General features: G+C 47.6%; 2 protein-coding genes across 2 annotated transcripts in view; one reads left to right on the forward strand and one right to left on the reverse strand.

The window, feature by feature from the left end:
* The window catches only part of SUSD6 (sushi domain containing 6), a 94,225-nt gene extending 82,584 nt beyond the window's left edge, over positions 1-11,641 (reverse strand). Inside the window, exons 1-3 of the mRNA XM_038139841.1 lie at positions 11,549-11,641; positions 9,662-9,806; positions 836-948 (exon numbers count right to left, since the gene is read on the reverse strand). The gene's annotated coding sequence lies outside the window, so the exon portion shown is untranslated. The remainder of the gene's footprint in view (positions 1-835; positions 949-9,661; positions 9,807-11,548) is intronic.
* Positions 10,746-16,368, forward strand: CCDC177 (coiled-coil domain containing 177). Its single transcript, XM_038139837.1, has 2 exons — positions 10,746-10,911; positions 11,573-16,368. Exon 2 carries the CDS (start codon positions 11,581-11,583, stop codon positions 13,477-13,479), a length of 1,899 nt encoding a protein of 632 aa, XP_037995765.1. The 5' UTR covers positions 10,746-10,911; positions 11,573-11,580; the 3' UTR covers positions 13,480-16,368.
* The last annotated feature ends 4,437 nt before the right edge of the window (positions 16,369-20,805 follow it).

The following is a 20,805-nucleotide window of genomic DNA, read 5'->3' on the forward strand; positions in this document are numbered from 1 at the left end:
ACAGTTACAGCCTTCTTCCAGGCAAATGCCTGTGACTGACTGGTTCCAATCTTTTCAGGTTCCAGGTGAAACATTTTATTACTCATTATTTATCTCTATCACTCATTTTTCTCTTTATTATTTCTCTTTATGTGTCATCAAAGGAAGGTTGGGAGCTGCCACCATCAGAGCACGTCTCTCCAAGGCACAAAGCTTATGGTCTCAACCCAGGTATTTTGGCACAATTTTCCTAATGTTCATTTTCAGGTTGCTTGAATGTACATAAAAATAAATAATTCATTGAAACATTTCATTTTCAGTAATAGAAATTTTAAAGCATAAAAGCTGCCAAACTCCACCAGAAGGTCAAAGCATGCTTAGTTTGTGTGGCCCCATCTGATTAAATAATTAATTTCTTTATCCAGTGGTTATGGATGTTGCTTTTACTCCACAGAAGAGTTTTGCTGTCACATAAGTCTTAGTCCATCAATACACTCCTTTCTGGCAGATGCGGATGGGATTTGGTCGGACTCACTAGCACAGGGCTGGGAAAAGGGCAGCCCATACATGGGGACAGTGAGACAGCCCACACCATTTTGCCCTGGTTGTTTTGGCAAACCTGCAGCAGTGGGATGGCAGTGGAAGCTGGGCTAGAGAGAACATGTTTTACAACAATATAAAACATCTCTCACCGTGATGCAAATGCATACTGTTCAGGGACAGTGGCTGCCCTCCAGATCTGCCACTGGATTAATCAGATAAACATATTTTTTATCCCAGACTTGAAATTTGTATCCTGCCGTTCAAACTGCCAAAAGCCTTTCACAACCTTGTGAAAATAAATGTTACTTCTTACCCTCCTGCACACATCTGCCCATTCCTTCCCTCCCATGGTGGACTTCTGTAGTAGGTTGACTCTGGCTGGATTCCAGGCACCCACCAAAGCCCCTCTGTCACTCCCCTCTGCAGCTGGACAGGAGAGAGAAAATATAACAAAAGGTTCATGAGTTGCAATAAGGACCAGGAGAGATCACTCATCAAATACCAGTACGGACAAAAACAGGTTGGAGATATTAACTGAATTTATTAGTAAAAAAAATTGAGCAGGATAATAAGAAGTAAAATAAAACCTTCAAAACACCTTCCCTCCACCCCTTCCTCCTTCCTGAGCTCTACTTTCCCCCCAGCAGTACAGAAAGACATGGAATGAGGGCTATTGTCAGTTCATCACACATGGCTTCTCATGCTGCGCAGGGAGAGGAATCCTTCCCCTGTTCCACTGTGGGTCCCTGCCACAGGAGACAGTTCTCCATGAACTTCTCCAGCCTGAGTCCATCTCACAAGCAACAGCTCTCTGTGAAGTGCTGCCACTTGAGTCCATCCCACAAACAGTCCTGCTCAAACTGCTGCAGTGTGGGGCACTCTTCCACGGGGTGCAGGCCTTCAAGGACAGGCATTACCACCATTTCTAACTGGTGTTTAGCCTTGACCAGAGGCACATCCATCTGTGGAGCCACCAGAGATTGGCTCTGCTGAACATGAAGGAAACTTCTAGCAGCTTCTCACAGCAGCCACCCCAGTAGCCCTCTCCACTGCTACCAAAGCCTAGCCATGGAAACCCAATACAACTTCAAAAATTACTGAACTCTGTTCAAGTGCCACATATCTAACATGACTCCAATTTCAAGATAAATTCTTCTGAGAGAAGCCACTGATAAAATGATTTCTGATGGTATTGCTCATCTAGAAAAGGTCTCATGACAGTCTAAGCACTATCAGAGGAGAAAAAACATAATCTAAGAGATAATGTTACTTCAGGCTGTCACACAATCTACCCTTGGCCATGAGCCTTGGTAATGTTACCATCCTATGTGACCTCCTTCTCCCCAGCACTCTGTGCCCCAAAGAGGGAGTGCTGCACCTGCTCCATGCCATTTGTTCTCTCCTCCACATTGCTGCCCAGCCAGCAAACCAAAGAACTAAGACAGCTTCACTTTAAGGACAGGCTGCTACAGACACCCTGAGCTCCCAGCTCAGTCATCATTTTGGCTTCAGAGGACTCTCTCACAAACCCTTTTTTCTCCAAGAGAGCTCTTACTGCTAAGATGCAGGAGAGCTACTCATATTTTTCTGTTTCCATCAACCCCCCATATCCAGATTTCAATAGGAAAGCAGGTAGCTGGCATCACACCGGAGATACCTTTTATTTTTTGAAGCTGCCAGCATGCCAGGCCTCATTCTAGCAAACAGCATCACCCACTTGGGCATACATGACAGCCACACACACTCTTGTTCCTCCTTTGCCTTCTTGCTAGTAACACCTCTGTGACCTATTCATTGGCAACTTGTTCAAAATGGGATTTGTGCAAGAGTAAATCAGTTTTTAAGTGCTTTCAAAATCCTCACAGCCCATTAGCCTCCTATAGACTATACCTCTCTTGTTTTGCTTTTGTTTTTTCCCCACTTCCTTCTGCACACATCTCCTGGCCTGCTAGCCCTCAGAAGTTACACTTCCAGTACATACACTGGAACCCACGCACATTTTTTGTGTTTAACAGGGCAGTATTCATTATTAATACTCAGGGTAGATGTAAATAGAGCAGCTCATTTCCAAAAGACTATTAAAGCAACAAGGGAAAAACAAGAATAAAAGAGTAATCTTGGCACACCATCCACCCTTATGTGGGGTGAGTTCACAGTCTGCTGATGAAGAACAGGTAAGGCTGAACCTGGCTATGAGCACCATCCTTGCCATGACATTTCCTTTCTTGGAGTACCAGAAACATGCACTGCATTTTTTTATTTCTGTGACTTGAAATGCAGCATATAGCTGTGGAGCAGACGCCAGGGCTATCATGCTGTCATGGGAGCAAGAAGACTCAACTCACAGCCTGGAGTTTATGGGGATTTGGGTCTTGAAGGTGCACTACATTTGTTCTGTACATATAGGCCTGTACCAGAGAAGCTCAAAAAAAATCATCTCCTGGAAACTACCCAGAGCTTTTCTCTCTGAGGGAAACAAATGAGGCCTTAATTAATTTTCTTTCAAATACAGCAAATTGACTTCTGCTCCAGTTGTGCTAGTTTCAAGCCACACAGCACAATGGTATTAATTCCACTTCACTTAAGGGCTAAATGTTCAGAGCAAGGAAAAGGGAGTTTCCTGTAGGTCTTGCTATGGTTGAAGTCAACAACCAAGCCACCCTGGTTTTCACAGGAGTGGTTTCTTCAGAGTCTGCATTTCTGAGGGTGACTGTGACATGTCCCTGGGTTAGCACAGCAAAATGCAGGATACATGAAAGGCACTGGCTGAGCAAATTGCCTGGTCCTTTGCATATTTTTAAAGGTCTGCCACATCCTGCCTCAAATTTCATTTTGCAGGCTCAAAGATAGAAGCACTTTTAGTGCCCTATCCTAAGGCTAGCTTACTGGCTCACTGATCATCCTAACTAGCCCTGCTGTCTCAAACTCAATTTAATCTTTTTTAACACCAGAATCTTGCCTGCAGGATTTCCCAACATTGGAACAATACACAGTGTTCTGCACAGGGTCTCCTCAGTACCTTGCAAACAGTGGTGTATTCCCTTGCTATCAGAGACACTTTGCCCAATAAACCAGAACATCATATTTGCCTTCTTAGCATTTGCTTCCTTTGGGTGCAAGCACCCACCCCATGTCCCAGAGAATGACACTCAAAACCCAGCGGAACAATTTGCCTGGACACAGTGCAGTACAGCAGCCATCCTGCACAGGTATCTCACTGTGGTGTTCTTCAGTGCCAAGGACCTGTACTAGCACCATCTCATGAATCTCATCCCTACACTGTGCTAAAAAGCATGAGAGTTGGAGGAAAAAAATTGTACAACAAAACCCAAATCACTGAGTACAGTGAGCCTGTTAGTTCAAGGAGAGAAACTGCAGGATCTGACCTAGATATGCATGTATAGGAAGCACCAATTCTACAAAACTGCTATGGTAAACTATCCATCATCCCACCCCCTTTAGTATGTTCAATGATACAGTAGCTGCATGACTGCTTATGTGTTACAGTAAAGAGGTAAAGGGTATCTAAGATTACGAAGGACAAAACCTCCTTCACCATAAAATCCTGTAAGCAATTTAAGTTACCTTCCAACCATCTTAAAATCCTCCCACTGCCAAGTTTATCTAATGTACTTATTATTCAGCCTCATTATCACATTGACTAGGCACTGCTTAGGGAAGGTGCTATTATTCCTCTTCACAGATGGAAGAGGGTGGTACAGATCCCATAGATACCAACTTATACCATTTGCTTAGTAAAAAAGTGACAAGCAAAGAACTGAACCTGTTCCTGCCTAACATTCATTGTTCTCAACCCTTCATTCTTTCCAACAACTCTATGTTCCACGATTTCCCAAAAAGCAAACCAATTTACTCTCAGCTTCTCCTCTGTCAGCTCTGAAAATTAAATTATAAAGTCAGGCACCTCTGGACTAATTCTTCAAAATTAAGGGTAGCCATAGAAGTCTTTCTATTACACAGTAGGTTGTTGTTACAGGACATTTGTTAACTTCTTGGATTCCCACCTGTTCTTTCCACGTGATTTTGCATTGTTTGGATACATACAGACTTTGTACACCTCAAGAAAGCAGCAAACCTTCATTTTCTTTTCTTTATATAAAAATCAGCCATTTTCAAGCTGCATACTAGAACTACTGTCTGCTGACTTTCATATTTTCTGAGGCAACATCTGGCATAAAAATTTGATTGCAAATATGATCAGTTAGGAAGATTTTCTTGTAGCAGTCTTCCAGTTGGCCTTATTCCCAGAAATCAGCCCAATGGAAAAGAAAAACCTATTTGGCACTGTCTCCAGTTGCAATTACTCATTCTTCAGGTAGAACAGTTTCCCCCTTGGGGAGGTTTTGCTGACATGCGATTCACATGATGAGTTCTGAACTGCACTGGAACTGGTATGGCCTCTGGGGTTCTGGACAGATGCTCTCTGATGCCTAAGGAATTCAGAATCCGTGCTCATACTGTAAAAGAATAATAGAGGTTATCCCCTCCAAAATCTAAGCATATAACTATAGGTATAACTTGAGGAATTTAAATGTAATCCTCTCATTATGGGTAGTAGGTTTCAGCTGAAGATATTCACCCATAATTAAGCAGAATTATTCATAAGGGGCTTTGGCCAAAGTCATGGCAGCATTGGTAGCTCAGGTCATTGTTAAACAGTGTTAAAACATCAGGGGCAACTCAGGCCTGGGCTACCTCCTGTGGACCTAATGTGGGAGAGGGATGCAACCCTGCCCATGTGTGTTTACTTTGCCTTCATGAGCGGGATATTTGTCCTCCAATTCTCCTGAATTCAAGAGCAGGCATCATGGGTTTAACACCTCCCTGCCTTTCTCCTCAGGCCGTAAGAGACACCAATGCAGGCTGAGTGCATTGGCCCCATATACATCCTTTACACTCCATAAGCATGGGTGTATGGATAACAAAATAAGGAAAGGTCCAGCTTCCAACTCCTGACCCCTCTCAGGCTCCCTGCTGTGCATCACTCCCAAATGAGAGCAGAAGGAAACAGCAAATCTCTTCCTGCTGGCTGCCAGCTCCTTGGCACAGCACCATCAGTCAAGACCAAGTACAATCTAGGAATGGAAAAGCAGCTCATATTTAAATTGGAACATTAAATACTATATCCTAGAATACTGTGTTCTGATGTGGCTTCCAATAGGCCAAGGAGGAGTGATGTGAGATTTTTTCAGTTCTAAAAATACCTAACTGATAAAATCCAAGCAGTGGTGAAGGTAAAAATCATACAAAAAGAGAAATAATCTTACTATTCAAGTAATAAACATCTCAGATTAGTTTAAACAAAAATAATTTAAAATCTCCAGTCTTAATCTGACAGTTTGTTCTATTTGATTACATTTTACTTCCCTGGAAGAGCATCACCAGCAATGTCACATTTCCCACTGTTCTTCAATAGCTTCACGTTGTGATTTCCAGGCTGTGCTAGAATAAATAGCGCAGTTTGGAAACTGAAGCAGCATGCAAGACTAATCATTTGCTCAAAACCAACAGTTTTCAAGTAAATGAATGGGATGTAATTGCATTTCAGCTTCAGCTTGAAAATGTAACCATGTAGCATTAGGATGTAGCCTTCCTGTTGAGTTTACATTCAATGGCACCTGCTTATTAGAGACTGTTCTGGGTCACTGCACTATGTACATGGAGAGTAGCTCATGCACATATAGTTTGTGGTCCTGCATGGATCACTCCAGTAATGTATTCTGACCTCTCATAACAAAGACATCCTCATACTCATTTCAGCTATTTGTTTACCTCATCTGAAGTTTGCTCTATGACCTTGGGGCCAAATCCTCCATGATTCACTGTGTGCAAGGGCTCCATAACTCCCTCATGACCCATGAGTACTCTAAAGAAGCCAAGCCTGACCTGAAGAACTGCATGCATTAGGTTCAACACACATCTGAGGTTTGGTTTCTGCCAATATATGCCAACATTCTAATTGCTCCAGAAATAACCCCGGACAACAGAATATCTCGAAAACCAAATAAAATCTACCCTAATATCCATACTTGTTTCCATGGAAATATGCAGTGACAAGGTTTTTTTCTCCTCATTTTGTCTGCCAGCCTACCACAGTTTTCAAACAGCCCTGGTAACTGACTAGGTTTACCCAAATACAAAACTACTGCAGATGTGCCAAATTTGCATAAAGCCAAATAGAGAGCTGTTGAGCACGACCCCAAGAAAGCATCCATGCAGCAAGACTGCTGCCAGTCCTCAACACAGAGACAGACAACTCTCTGCAGATCCCTTCAGGCAGGGACCAACAAAATCTTTTCATTACTGAGGACTGACTGGTTTCAGTGAGACAGCAAACAGCACACACCATGGTGTTTCCCAGCAAGATAAACACAAATAACTCACCATCAGCACACTGGCCTTAGACTCCAGCTTTATATTAGAGTGAAAGATAGATTTGCAATGCAAGTCTGTCCCCAGTGGCTGCCAAACATTTTGCTTCTGGCAGTAGCCCTCTGCATCGCCCCCCACCATATGTCACCATTCCTAGCTACCTCCTCATGCCCCATCTCTTCTCTGCTTCTCTGCTCTGGGCATCTGCCCCAGCCAGAAGCTCCATTTCCCTAGAGATTCCAATGAGGGTCAGCCACAGATACCAACATTAGGCAAAGCCTCTGGGCTGTGAGCCGTGGGGACGGGGCCTCAGCTTTGGGCAGTTCCTTTGAAGTCTTTCAGGATGCTGTGCACTCACCACACCGGAACAGCCTGGCAGGGGGCAACAGAGGAGGGATGCCTTGCCACGTCTCTCAGCAGGCAGTCTGTGGTGGCAGGAGGAAAACAAACGCCCATCCTGCCATCCATGGAGGAAGGTAAAGGCAAGCTGTGCCAGGACTGCAGGCAGAGCAGAAGCACAGAGCGACAAAAACCAAAGGCAAAGCATGGGAAATATAAAAAAAGGAACCAACATTGAAATCTCACACAGGACTTTGGCTTTTGTCAGGTTGTTACACTGACATTGTGGCATGCTGGGCTTTGGACCTAGGCTATCAGGCTAGCCCAATGTATAAAGTCAAATGTGACTTTATGTTCAGCATTATCACAGAGCAGGCTGTAAAATCACTCAGATGGATGGGCTGCAGGACTGTAAACAAAGGATCATGGCATGTGACAAGTGGCTGTTCAGAAGGAAGGAACCAGGAATACCATGGCATTGGGGATCAGTAAAACATTAGACTGAGTGCCTCATTAAAGTTTTAAATTAGTGCTTAAACCATCCAGCTGACAAAAGAAGTTTGGGCTGGAAAGGCACCAGTGTGTTCTGGGAAAGGGCAGGAGCTGTATCTGGGCAAGGAAGGGACATATCTGGGCAGATGCTTGGTGCCTGTGTCCCAGCAGCAGCTAGGAAGAGAAGACAAATATGCCTGGGAGATGCCAGCAAAAATTGTGTCAGAGGCCTTCTTAATCTCCTCTCCCCAAGGCTGTCACTTTCCCCTTATCCATAGGGCTCAGGAAGGTGCAGGAATATTTTGCTGCAAAACTAGGAAGAGTCTAAGGAAGAGGGACTAGGCTGAGAGTTGAGGCAGCTGCACAATAGGTCAGGGTTGTCCCAACAACAGTATAAAAAGCCTGAGACAGAGAGTAGAAATTGCAAACTAGATGAAGATAGGATTCAACCTGGAAAACAAAGGCTATTTAGCAAGGAGGAAATAATTCACCAACTAACATTCCTCTCGGCAGAGGAGGGAAGAGTTCTGGAAAGTCAAACTATATTGATCTAGCCTTAGGAGAGCTAGAAAATTAGAGAAGGGGAGACAAAAAAATTAGCTAGAGAGGAGGAAAGCAACGCGCCAGCACCAGGAATGTGCACACAGCTACCCTGCCAGGCAACAGAGCTGAGTGCTGGGCAGGAACCCACTGCTCAATTCAGGGCTGTGGCTACCATGAGAGTCTGACTGGGAGGAGACAGAAGGTGATAGCTCCCTGTGCAACTGTGGGGGGTTGATTTGTGATGACAGTATGTGTTCTTTGTTTCTGAGGGGACATAGAAACAGTTTGCAAACATTTTTAAGGCATAGACCCAAGCAGGACAGAGTGCAAATTACTTAGAGAAGACAAAACAAAGAGAGGAAAAACCGAAGCTGAAAGTAACTCAAAAGCTATTACCAATGAGCTGTACTAAGTTGTGAAATAGCTCTCATGAAGAGAGCAGAGAAGAACCCAAGTATGGGCAGTTTTAAAGTTAGATGGGAAGAAAGGAAATAATACATGAGCAATGGAAGGCATACGGAAGAATTTGTAGAAGTGATACAAAAATTTCCACCCACTCAATCTGTAGTTCCAGTTTTCCATTGCCCCACCACTCTTGCTATTGTAGAGATGCAAAATTGGAAATGTTTATTGAAGTGTAACATTATAGTACTGCTCCACCTGAGCACATAGATTTCTAGACATATCTAGCCAACAGAGAATTAGGCTTTATAATTTTGTCTGGGAAAAAGACTCACTAGCAGCGATGCGCTTAAACTCCTCCAATGATCTCCTCCTTCCCCACCCCAAACTCCTGTAGTCTTGCTGAGATAGGGATATGACTCCATGTTTGGATAGCGTGTGTTAATGTCTCCTAAAATCACATCCAGCTGCTTCTAAAAATCTCCTGATAAATCTCTTTTTAATTTCATCTGGGAAACCACTTACAGGGCTCCCAAAGATCCACATGGAAACCTGAAAAGATAAAGGCCCAAATACAGTCTTGATGAAGGCTGAAATAGCAACATGCCAAAAGCTTGCAGGAGCCTACACCTTACCTGGCATATGCACTTACCAGCTTAATACTTCCCATGAGGAGGGAACACAGCTATGGCTTGACAGCTACGGTGCTACAGCAAGTATTAATGTTTAGCCCCATCGGCCGGAAGGCTGGGCTCCTCATATGGCAGACCAGTTCCCTGGCCTGAGGATCACATGACTAATAACCAAGCTTTATAACTGTCCCCTGCAGACTATCATGATGATGAATGAATGAGATCAGATTAGTCAATATGGCTCATTGGTGGAGTTTGCTCACTTGCTGTGGATGCATCATTACCCTGTGCATTCATCAGCACAGTCTTTGCCTGTACAATATGAAATGACAACCAACCTTCAGCTCATCAGCTTTCTGCTAAGAACTCCCAAGCCTTTTTGGGTCCTTCTTTTGCTTTGTATCCTTGTTCTGGGCCATCCTGGAAAGTTGTTTGGTGAGTACCATATCCTTCCTTATTAAAGCAAAGCATATTAAGGAGTACCTGTAGAAGTTAAATGAGAAATTGCTGAAAAACATTGACTTCATAACACAGTGACTAATGGTGCATTTACTACTCCTGTCCTCTGCCTGAAAAAATCAGAGTTGCTCCACTAAGTGGCACAGATGCTCTGCAGCTCCACAAGCAGCAGTGATCCTCTTTGGCTGAACGGTATTTCCAGCGCAAAAAACATTTCCCAACTCCACTGAAGCTGTTGAGCCCAGGATTCCTGTAGAAACCAGGTATATTTCAAAAATAACTGCAAGCACCGCATACAAAGTGGGTACTCAAAAAGGTGTACTGTATTGCCTGGAACATCTTTGCATCAAGCAATAGCTTACACTAGCACAAAAGGGAATAAGGTTTCATGGTTGGAAACTGCTTTGAACTGAAATCTGAGAGCTTTGTCATTCCTCTCCAGCTCTGGCATCAATTCCCTAGGCTGCCCAAGGCAGGCATCTTCATCTCCCTGGGGCTCAGTTTGCCATCTGTAAAACTGGGTTAGCATCTCCTGTTCCTTCTTACACCGTTTTTATCCTTGTCTATATTAACGGTAAATACAGATGGGCGTGTTTGTGTGCAGGTACAGAGAAAGCCGTGGAAGTGCCGCTCATTTAGGGATGGTCTGCAGGGAAAGACACGGAGGTCTTGCTCAGAGGGGCAAGTCCAGGGCAGGACGTACGGATTAAGGGATGCGCACACAAGGAGTGGGGCTGCCTGCAGGGAAGGACACTCTCCTGGCGGGCCAAGCTTTTACCCGCCACCCGCGCCGCGCTCGCCGCAGCAGCGCCGGGCCCTGCCCCTCGCGGCGGGGAGGCGGGGGCGGGTCCCCGCCCGGCCGCAGCGCTGCCCCCGGCCCGGCGCCGCGGCGGGGCTGCGGGGCGGGCTCCCCCCGCGCCCGCCTCCGCCCGCCCCCCGCGCGGGGCTGCAGCGGGCAGCGCGGGGCGCCGCAGCCTGCGGGCGGCCGCCGTGCCCGCCGCCGCCGCCCCGCAGGTGGGGGCGCCGCGCGGGGCCCGGGGTGCCATGGAGGAGCCGCCGCCGCCGCCCGCCTGATCCCCGAGGCCGCCGGCACCGAGACAAAGAGAGGGGCTGCGGCCGCGCCCGCCCGGTGAGTGCCGCGGGGGACCGGGGCGGGCGGGGGGCTCCGTCTTGCGCCGCGGCCCGGGAGTAGGTCTCGGTCCCGCTTCCAGCCCTGCCTGTGCCTGACACCCCCGGGCACCCCTTTCTCCGTTCACCCATTCACGCGCGGACACCCTCGTCCGCCACTCCGCCAAGCCCAGCGCACCTAAAGCATCCTCGTTCACAGCCCGGCTACCCTCAGCCCAGACTGCCCTCCCGGCCCGGACACGCGCCGTGCACCCCCAGCAGCCCCGTTCCTTGCCGAACGATTCTGCGCCCACTGCCCGAGCCTGCCCGGGGACCCTGAACGCCCCCCCGTCACCCCGCACACCCCCGTCACCCCAAACGCCCCCGCGCGCACCACGGGGCGCAACCCGCGCGTCCTGAAGACTCCCGCACCCCGCCCCTGTGCCCGACCGCCCAAACGCGGCTCTCCGCCCCGGGCGCCCCCGCCCCCGGACACTGCCCCTCCGCGCCCAACACCTGCCGCAACCTGTCCCGTTCGTGCACAAACACAGCCCAGCCCGGGCACCCCCGGTGCACACCTCGCCGCCCCCTCCCAGCCGCTCCTCGCCCCTGCCCCGGGGACACAAAGGGGTCTGCGCGCCCGCTGCCCGCCCGCTCACCCGCCGCCGCTCTCTGCCCCGCAGGCCGAGCCATGGTGGAGCCGCCGGCCGAGCCTCCCCCGCAGCCCTGCCCGGCGCCCGGGGGGGCAGCGGGGGGAGAGCCGGCCCGTCCCGGAGAGCAGTCGCCGCTGCTGCACCTGGACCTGTACAACTTCGACTGCGCGGCGGCGGAGGGCAGCCGGTACGTGCTGACCAGCCCGCGGTCGCTGGAGGCCTGCGCCCGCTGCGCCGTGCGGCCCGTGGAGCTGCTGCCGCGGGCGCTGGGGGACCTGCTGAGAGAGGCGCCCGGGCGCTCCATGCGGGTGGCCGCCGGCCTGTACGAGGCCTACGAGCGGGAGCGCCGCCGCAAGCTGCAGCAGTGCCGGGAGGAGCGGGAGAGGATTATCCGGGAGGAGAAGAGGCGGATCCTCGCGCCCCTCGGCAGCCTGCCGCCTTCGCCCGCCGCCCGCGTCTCCTCCCGGGCTACGGCCGCAGCTGCCGGCGGGCCCCGGACCCATGGCGGGGGGAAGGCCAGGGCATCGAGGGGTGCCAAGGGCAAGAGCCACTCCCTGGACTCCTTGCAGAAGCGCCGCGAGGGTAGCTGGGGCAAGACCTCCTCTGAGTCGGGCGCTTCGTCGTCCTACAGCGGGGAGAGCCTGCGGGAGCGCGGGGGCAAGGTGTGCGGCCGGGGTCGGGGGGTAGCCGCCGCCAATGGGACGCTGCTGGGGCGCAGCTTCAGCCTGGGCGACCTCAGCCACTCGCCACAGACTGCCCAGAGAGTCGAGAGGATCGTCAGGGAGGTGAAGAGGAAGAAGGGTCTCTCAGAGGTGCCAGAGAGAGACAAAAAGATCGCGGCACTGATGATCGCCAAGCACCAGGAGGCCAACATCCTGCGGGAACAGCGGCAGGCAGCTCACCTGCAGTGGGACAGCCAGCGGCGCCTGGCTGAGCAGCGGAAGGAGCAGGAGGAGAAGGAGAAGCAGAGGGCCCTCTTGCAGGGTCAGCGGATGTGGGAGAGCCAGGTGGAGAAGCGGCGAGGGAGACTGATTCAGGAGCAGGAGGAAGTTGCCCTGATGAAGCAGAAGCAGCTCCTGGTATGTGAGGAGAGATGGCGGGAGCAAGCGGAGAGGCAAGAGCGGCTGCGTAGGGAGAGGCTGGAGAGGGCCATCAAGGAGGACAAGCAGAAAAAGCTCCATCAAGAGCTCAACCTGAAGGCAAAGGAAGAGGTCAAGAAGGAGCACCAGGAGCGAGAGGAGCAGCTCCTGCAAGAGAAGCTGTCCACAGCTGCACAGAAGAGGCTGAAAAAGGAGGTGCAGCTGCAGAAGGAAAAGAGACTGTTCAACCAAGCAGAGAAGCTGAAGCATGAAGCCTTGCTCAAGGAACTGGCCAAGCAGGAGGCAGAAGAGAAGGAAATGCTGAAGGCATCCCTGAAGATGAGTTTGACAAAGGCTCAGGAGAACTACGAGCAGCTTGTGGAGAAGAGGAACCAGGAGCTGAGGGAGAAGGCCAGGCGTGAGGACATGCAGATCCAGAGAGCTAAACTGGCAGCAGAGAAGAAGGAAAGAGAGCAGAAGGAGCACTTGGAAGCGCTGGCTAGAGAGACAGAGAGAAAGCTCCAGCATGCTGCCCAGGTGGCTGAAGAGGCTGTCCAAGAAAAAGCCCGCAAAGTGGTCTTGAGCCGTCTGGAAAAGGAAAAAGTGCAGAAGATGAACAAGCAAAAAGTGGAACAGTATGAGGACTTACGGCGTAGGGAAATTCTCCTCTCTATAGAGAGGAAGCTGGAGAGAAGTGAGCAGATCTTCAAGGAGAAGAAGACTGTCTTAGAAAATGCCAGGTCTGTTGCTCGAGCATCCTTCCATGTCCGGGAAAAGGTGCGGGAGGAGACAAACATGCGCACCTTTGACAAGATGGCCTTCGAAGCAGAACTCCATGCTCAACTTAGTAAGAAATGAAAGATCTTGTCATGGATGAATGAGGATGTGCCACCGGTTGTCCATCGTAATGTCACAGAAAGCTCCTCGGCATGAGCATTTAAAAAACAACGAAAACCAACATCCACCCTAATTTCATATTTTGGGGGAGCAGGGTACCGCACAAAAATGTGGCAGCTATTTCACATACTGTTTTAAATACATTTTTCATTCTGGGTGTGTTTTAAAGGCTGACCTCAGTCATCTTTACAGAGAGGAAGCAAGTTTTTCTGTCCTCCACCCCACAAGCACATGCGTTTTTTTCAGAGAGGGCTGCAAAATCTGCTTGAAGCCTCTGAGTTACTGATTGATTGTTTACACCAGAGATGACTACAGCTGTACTCTCCAGCTGGAAATGCAAACAGAGGTTGCTGACTACTAGAGCCTGCTGAATAAGAACCAAAACCACCCCAGCTAATTCTGCCTGGAGTGACGGGCAGTTTGGTTTAAGTTACGGGACTGCATTTTGAAAGCTGCTGCAATCCCATGCTGAAGGTGAGGAAGGCTGGAGTACAGAATGCCATATACCCTGGGTGCCCCTTGGCTGCTGCTGGTACCACACTAGGGAAAGCACAGATCAAGGCCATGTAAGTAGACATCATGATCAGAGCTGGGCAGAAACTGTCTGAAAGTGCTTGCAAACACAATTTCTTTTTTGCTGTTACCCCTCCCAAGGTATCCTCACCTCTCCTCCTCCTTTCCAAGTTTTTCTTACAAACATCCATAGAGTTTCTTCTTTTATTTTGGAGGAGGGAAAAAAGGAGAGAAATTTGTGGACAGTCCACAAACGGACGAGCACCCACGCAAGCCACCTGTTCATTAAGATATAAAAATGAATAAACCTGTGGAATCTGGACTTTGGGGGAAACACAGAGATCACTTGTAAATGGAAATCACCACCGTTGGAATTCTCAAATCTCAAGAAGACCCTCAGCCACCTTATCCAATTTGCCCTGTCTTGAGCAGGAGGTTGGACCAGATGTTCTCCAGAGTTCCAGCCTTACAGTTCACATGAGCTGCATACAATGACACGTTCGCCCAGCTCTTATCAGTGTCTTCTGAGCAGGGCAGCATTTCTCTGCCACTGGTGCTAAGAGTTGTATTCTTATATAGAGCACAAGAAAGAGTAGATGCACAAAATAAGGTACGTTACAGATTCTCTTAGATGAGGATCATGTCTTTTTTATAGGATACTTTTTAGGGGGAACTGAATCCTTCTGCAATTAAATATACCAGAAATGTGAAAAACCTACCTGTGCCCTGTGTACAGCATTCAAGTACAACAGTGTTCTGCTCCAGGTTTCCACATTTACTCTTCGTTGAGTTGGAGTTGTAAGCACACATCCAAAGCAGCCACTCTGGTTTGGTTTTTTTCTGGCTCTGGGCAGCATCAGTTCTCTGCTCCACCATCCGCGATGCTGTATCGGGTTGCTCTGGTGATAGCAGTCAGACCTGGAGCATGGAGGAGAAGCACCAAGAAAAGGCAGGATCTCGTTTCTTTGCGGATGTCTCTGACGTACAACATACTAGAAGAGACAACCAGGAGAGGGTTGACATATGGCACAGACATGCAGTCTAGCATGCATGGATTGCTTACCAGAATTTCTCAGGAGGTAACAGCAGGTCAGAGTGCTCCTAGAAGGCTTTAAAGAAGTTGTTAAATGAATACTAACAATAGACCAAATACACTTTGGTGCCCTGCAAGGTTAGAGACATTACACAGTGTTGAAAATTAAGACATAGGTATTTTTTTTTATTTTTATAAGACTTGATCTTTGAATCAAAGTACGATTGGTGATGTTAAGGGCAGGCAGCATGAAAGCAGGAATTAGGGCGCCTGAGCATTGTTTGCTCTGTCAGTCATTGGCTCACTGTGTAATGCCAGGCAAGTCCTCAGAGGCTGGACCTGCTCCTATTGATATAAACGGAAGCGGAGTTGGGCTCTTGGGACTCACAGGAAATAGTAAGACTCTGACTGGCAAAGCACTTCAAAGACTTTGGACAAATGCTGCTTATAAAGTACAAAGTAATATTTATTTATTTATTTATTTATTTATTTGAGTGGTTATTAAATTAAAACATCCCTCGGTGAAAAGCACTAACACCGAAATCTGGTAACTGTGTAAAGGACAGCTGCATTAGTGTTTCCATCTGAGAGGCTGTCCCCTCATCCTCAAAGCAGCAATTAGAACAGTGAAATGAATCCTGTTCTGACACTGGACAAGGTCCTTGAGAAAACGCAAAGACCTAGAAAAGAGATTGTCAGTGGCTCAAATCCAGCCTCTGCAAAACTGCCCTTGCTCCCAGACAGCACTAGAGTTGAGATAAAACTTGCAGTGACTCCAGCATGGCCAATGTTTCATCTGATTTGTAGCCTTTGGGGCTGCAGAGAAAATCTGCCAGCAGGTATATGAAGGGTTTTGCTTCCTGTGTCATTGTACTGGGGTTGAAATTCACTGCTTGGTTAATTTAGCAGAAGGAAAAGGGGGAGAGATGGGAAACAGTGGAAAGAAGGCAAATGATGATGGGTGAATGAGCAGGCAGCCTTTAACTGGAGGAGCATGTTTTCCCTAAAACTCTACTGCAATCTACCTGAAGACTTTCCAAACCTCCCTCTGACAAGGGCATTTCCGGACGGAGAACATTCTGCAGCCCAAGAGACATGTCTTGGCCACTGACTGTAATTACACCTGGGGTCCATCTCTTGCTGCTGACTGAGTTTGACACCTTGGGGCTACAGCTGAACTAATCAACACAAACCTACATGAAGGTAATTGGATTGGCAAACTAGTGTACCTCTACTGTGCAGTGTACAGCTCAAGTTTTGAATGTGCAATCTGAGAAAAAATATTTTTTTTCAAAAGACACTAATCTGTGTATGGATATTTTTTATTTCTGTAGTGGTTTAAGTCCTAAGTCCATGAAATTCAGTGAATTTTATGAGTTTAAAATTGCAGCATGGAAAATTTAAGCCAGCAGTTTGGATGGAGGCATGAGAGGTATTTCTTGGGTCTGCTTATGCTTCTGTTTATTTGAGAAGGAATTCTACTCCTGGATTTCTGTAGGAACAGAAGTTAAACTCTGAGTCACATGTAAAAAGTATGGCCCTTTTAGATGGGGCTTATTTGGTGTATTTGCAATTGAGCTGCAGGTTAGGGAGAACTAAAAAAGCAATCAACCTGGAGGAGAAGCACTGACTAAGGAGCAGTTTCTTTTGGCTGAGCTCTGGAGGAATTTTGGAACACAATGGAACACATTTTGTATGTTCAGAAACTCTTGTTTATGTGGATTGTCTAGTCTTTAATGGCATCTGGGCTGAAACTGGAGCCCTTCAGTGCCAGAGAGAGCGCCAACAATCTTACCTGTGTGCTTCCTCTTCACGCAAAATTCATCGCTTAAACTCATTCTCTCTGTCAAGGTTGAATTTGGCAGATACGTCTAAAAGCTATTAGGAGGAGCAGCTTCACCACCCTGGTTCATATTTTACAAGGTAAATTTTAAGCCAGTTTATACTAAGTTCTTTCTCCATATGAATAAGAGGGATGTGAGGATTAGATTTCTCGCCTTGATTATACATTTTTCTCTTAGGATGCTTATGGAGCTCCAGACTCATTCTGTGCTAAAATTTCTCCTGGTGGTAGGGGAATTCTGCTTGCCAAATAAATGGTGAATATGCAGTGCTCACAGGTTTGAGAGGGGACTTAGTTAAAGACATCTACATGTCTTTATTAAGCTAAGGCTGGACAGGGAGGTGTGGGAAACAGAATTTGCAATACATAGCCCGGTTTGTTATATCCTACCTGAGAACAGCTTCTCATTGCTGCAGTTGTTGCATCAAAGAAAGACTTGCTTTTAGCTGCGGGCATTCTTCTGCAGGTAAAGACAAAAATGTAGTAGTTGAAATGCCATTTTGAACATGTTTTTGTTGTTTGGGCTTTTTTGGTCTTGTTGGGGTTTTGTTTTAAAGAAAAGGCAGGGAGATGTAAGCATGAGATACAAAGCTAGTTAGATGCAGCACATTACAGATGGTAACTGGTGTCTTCACACATCGTTCTGCTCACACGTAGTTCTGCTCTGTGGACCTGAGACTGTGCTGTTGTTCAGTAGAGCAGCCACTACATCCAGGAGAGCAGAGATGCTCTGTGATCTGTTCTCAGATCACACAGGCTCCCTTCAAAGCAATCCAAAGTAAGCTCTAATGCTTTGCTGAGTCAAGCTCCAAGGGAATATAGTTTGTTAGAATTGGATTTAGCCTGCATAATTGTAAAAGAAGGCTGTCATAGGCAAAGAAGAGGAAGACACTGGCTTAGCCCAGTCCTTCTGGAAGTCAGCCCTGAGACACCTGCTTTGCAGTGCAGTACAGGGAGCTGATGGAGCTCTAATACAACTGCTTGGGGGAGTGCAGCCCCACAAGTCCTTGGCAAGCAGGTAGCACCTACTCTGAAGAGCCAGTACAGAGGCACGGTAAGAAAATCATAATGCTTCTGGCTTCCAGGCAGGCAGCAGTTCTACCCTCCTTTTTGGTGAGATACTACAAGGTGATGGTTTGAAGAGAAAACACTGGGAACAAGAGAAAAAAAAAAGCAAAACTCTTCCAACAGAAAATATCTGGAAAGAGATTCTCCATTCATGGAGACCATTCAGCAGTCTGGGGAGGCCAGTCTTCAGAGCCTTCATAATGGAATATGCCCCACATCCCACATGTCTCTTTAACACTAGGACATGAAAAAAATTCATTTCTAGGTCTGACTTCTTTGTCCTTAGCTCATTCTTTGAGCATGCATCTTTACTGTGAAACATTGCAAAATTCTAGTCTGAGAGGACCCAAGTTTTTCTCTGATAACTTTGCACTCATCTCCTACATCCCTCCCATTCAGCAAGGAATCATCTGCATTGCAAAATCACTCTGGCAGTAAGAATCATCCTGTATTACAAAACCAAACTGCCAGTGCTGTTTTGTTCTTGTGTGCTTTACGCAGCTCCCTGCATCTAATCTCGGGACCTGGCTGTGAGGTAAACCAGTTATCGCCCCCAGCCTAAGTACAAGCAAACTGAAGCAGAAAGAACTGATGTGCTTTGCCCCAGGCTATGTTGGCCTTCCTGATCTAGCTGGAGCTCTCACGTCCTCCCTAATCCCCATGCAGTCCTCTAATTGACCTCTTCTGGTTGCAGTGGAGGGATATCCCTGTGCCCCTGCTGTGGCAGCTCCCCTGACTCCTGATCTGCAGCTGGTGCTTCATGGAGGATAAGGTTTTAAACCACCAGCCACCACTTCTGGGCATTGTCTCCAAACCCTGAAACACTTTTAAATGGGGGGGGGAAGGGGGCAGGGGTGTGGAGGAGAGGGTCTGAAGGTTATATAAGGCTGCACTGGGAGCCCAGGACAGGACAGGGCAGGGTGAGAGGAAGGTGCAGGAGCTACAGATGGAAATGTTAAATGGGTAAACATGGACTGAGTATCCTAATACCATCCTGGCTAGCTAGAAGCACTTAGATCTCTATGTGACAGCACACAATAACACTTTCTTTCAGCACATTAAACTTACAAGGCCCAGTTCATCCCATTAGTTACCTCTCTAGGGCCAGCAGAGTTATTCCAGGAGTGAATACAGTCTAGATATATTAAACTTTTCATTATTTATGTAAATCACAGTGGCTTGGCAGAGCTTATGCTTTCAAGAGCTCGGTGGAAATTTCCTCCTGCCTGAGCAGTACCCAGGCAATGGGATGGGAGGGTCACATATCAGCTGATATTTTTAGACTGGGTGACAAATTTGTCAATACCCTGGTGCTGGACGCTGTGTTCCTGGGTGTTTACAAAGCAGTGTCTGCTTAAGCAGCTCAGTGCAGCTGAGGGGAAGTGCAGCTGGCACAGAAGTACCTTGTCAGACATTAAGTTAAACAGCTGGGAGTTAGAGATTTGGCTCTTTGTCTGTTGGGCACTACTTGGAATGTTTTGGTTTGTAGGAAGGTGATGTGATGATTTCATCTCTTTTTTAATCACCTCCAAAGTAAGCTGTGCTATTTTTGACAATTATTTAATGATTTATAAGAGGCAGGAAAATAAATGAGGAAGGGAGAACAAAACACAGATGTGTAGGTAAAGCTGAAACCCATTTTTCTTTCCCTCCTGAAAAAGCCATATTATCCCAGCAGGTGAAGGTTTTGTTAAGTGCCATGTTGCGTGCAATTTCTTAGACCCTAGGAGGGGACCACTCTGTTCACAAGCTTTGCTACTTATACACCTGTCTCCTGTACATGCTGACAAGACAGGCTTCCTGTTTACCTCCCAGCAGCAGCTATTTCTTCGGATTTCAAGGAAAATGCGAGATCCATGAACAGGCACCATTTTCACTATAGAGGGACCACTACCCAGCCACCCTGGCTGGACTCGGTCCACATCTGACATGGACCCTGATGGGAGAGTGGTATTTTGTTCTCATCAGGGAATTTAAGCAGCCCTCCTCCGCACAGTCTAGGAGCCTCTGCACCATTTTCAGCTTCAACCTGAAGCTGTCAAGATGTCCTTGTGTCCCAGTTTGATCCTGAGGCTCCTGCTCCCGTTGCCTGCAGCTAGATAGCTGGGGAGCTGACCATAGGGTGCAGCCAAGTCTCCACATGTCTGCAGAGGCTTCAAGAAAACTAAATTTCCCTGTTCTTCCTTAAACTGAGGCATGTCTGTGCACAAGCAACTACAAGAACTGTCTGAATCTGGGCTTTGGGTGCAGTAGATTGAAAACCTACAGAAGAACTGGGGTATTGTGGCACAGCAAAGGGATGCTACTGTTATATTTTTAATTATCAAACACTGCTGCTAATTTACTTCCCCTGCATTGCTTTCCCAGACAGTACCATGAATGGGGCAAGCATTAACAGCCCCACTGGAAGTGCTTAGCTCTTGCCCTCCCCACTTAGACCAATGCTTGGCATAGGAAGCAGTGTCCCTTCTTGCCTGAGAGGGAAGCTTTCCTTTCTGCAATCAGCATCACATCATACACAGGTGCTCTGGGGCAGGCCGGCATCCTAAGATCCATCCTATCACCAGCTTCTCCTTATGATCTGGACTCTACCAGTAAATTTGTACCTAGCTCATAAAGGTCTGCATGACCTGTCATGACAGGGATTTTAGGTACGTTGTGACAGCTATACATCATGATGTAGCATTTTCTGTTATCAGTTTCACCTACTGCTGCTCAGGAGGAAGTAAAGCCAGGGAGGATTGTTTCAGTAAACCAGAGCTGACCTGCCTGCTCTCAGAAAACTGTAGGCAGGTAGGCAAGATAAGAGCTTCAGGGCTTTGTGCAGCAC

This window comes from Motacilla alba, chromosome 5, assembly GCF_015832195.1.
Source record: "Motacilla alba alba isolate MOTALB_02 chromosome 5, Motacilla_alba_V1.0_pri, whole genome shotgun sequence".
Taxonomy (NCBI): Eukaryota; Metazoa; Chordata; class Aves; order Passeriformes; family Motacillidae; genus Motacilla; species Motacilla alba.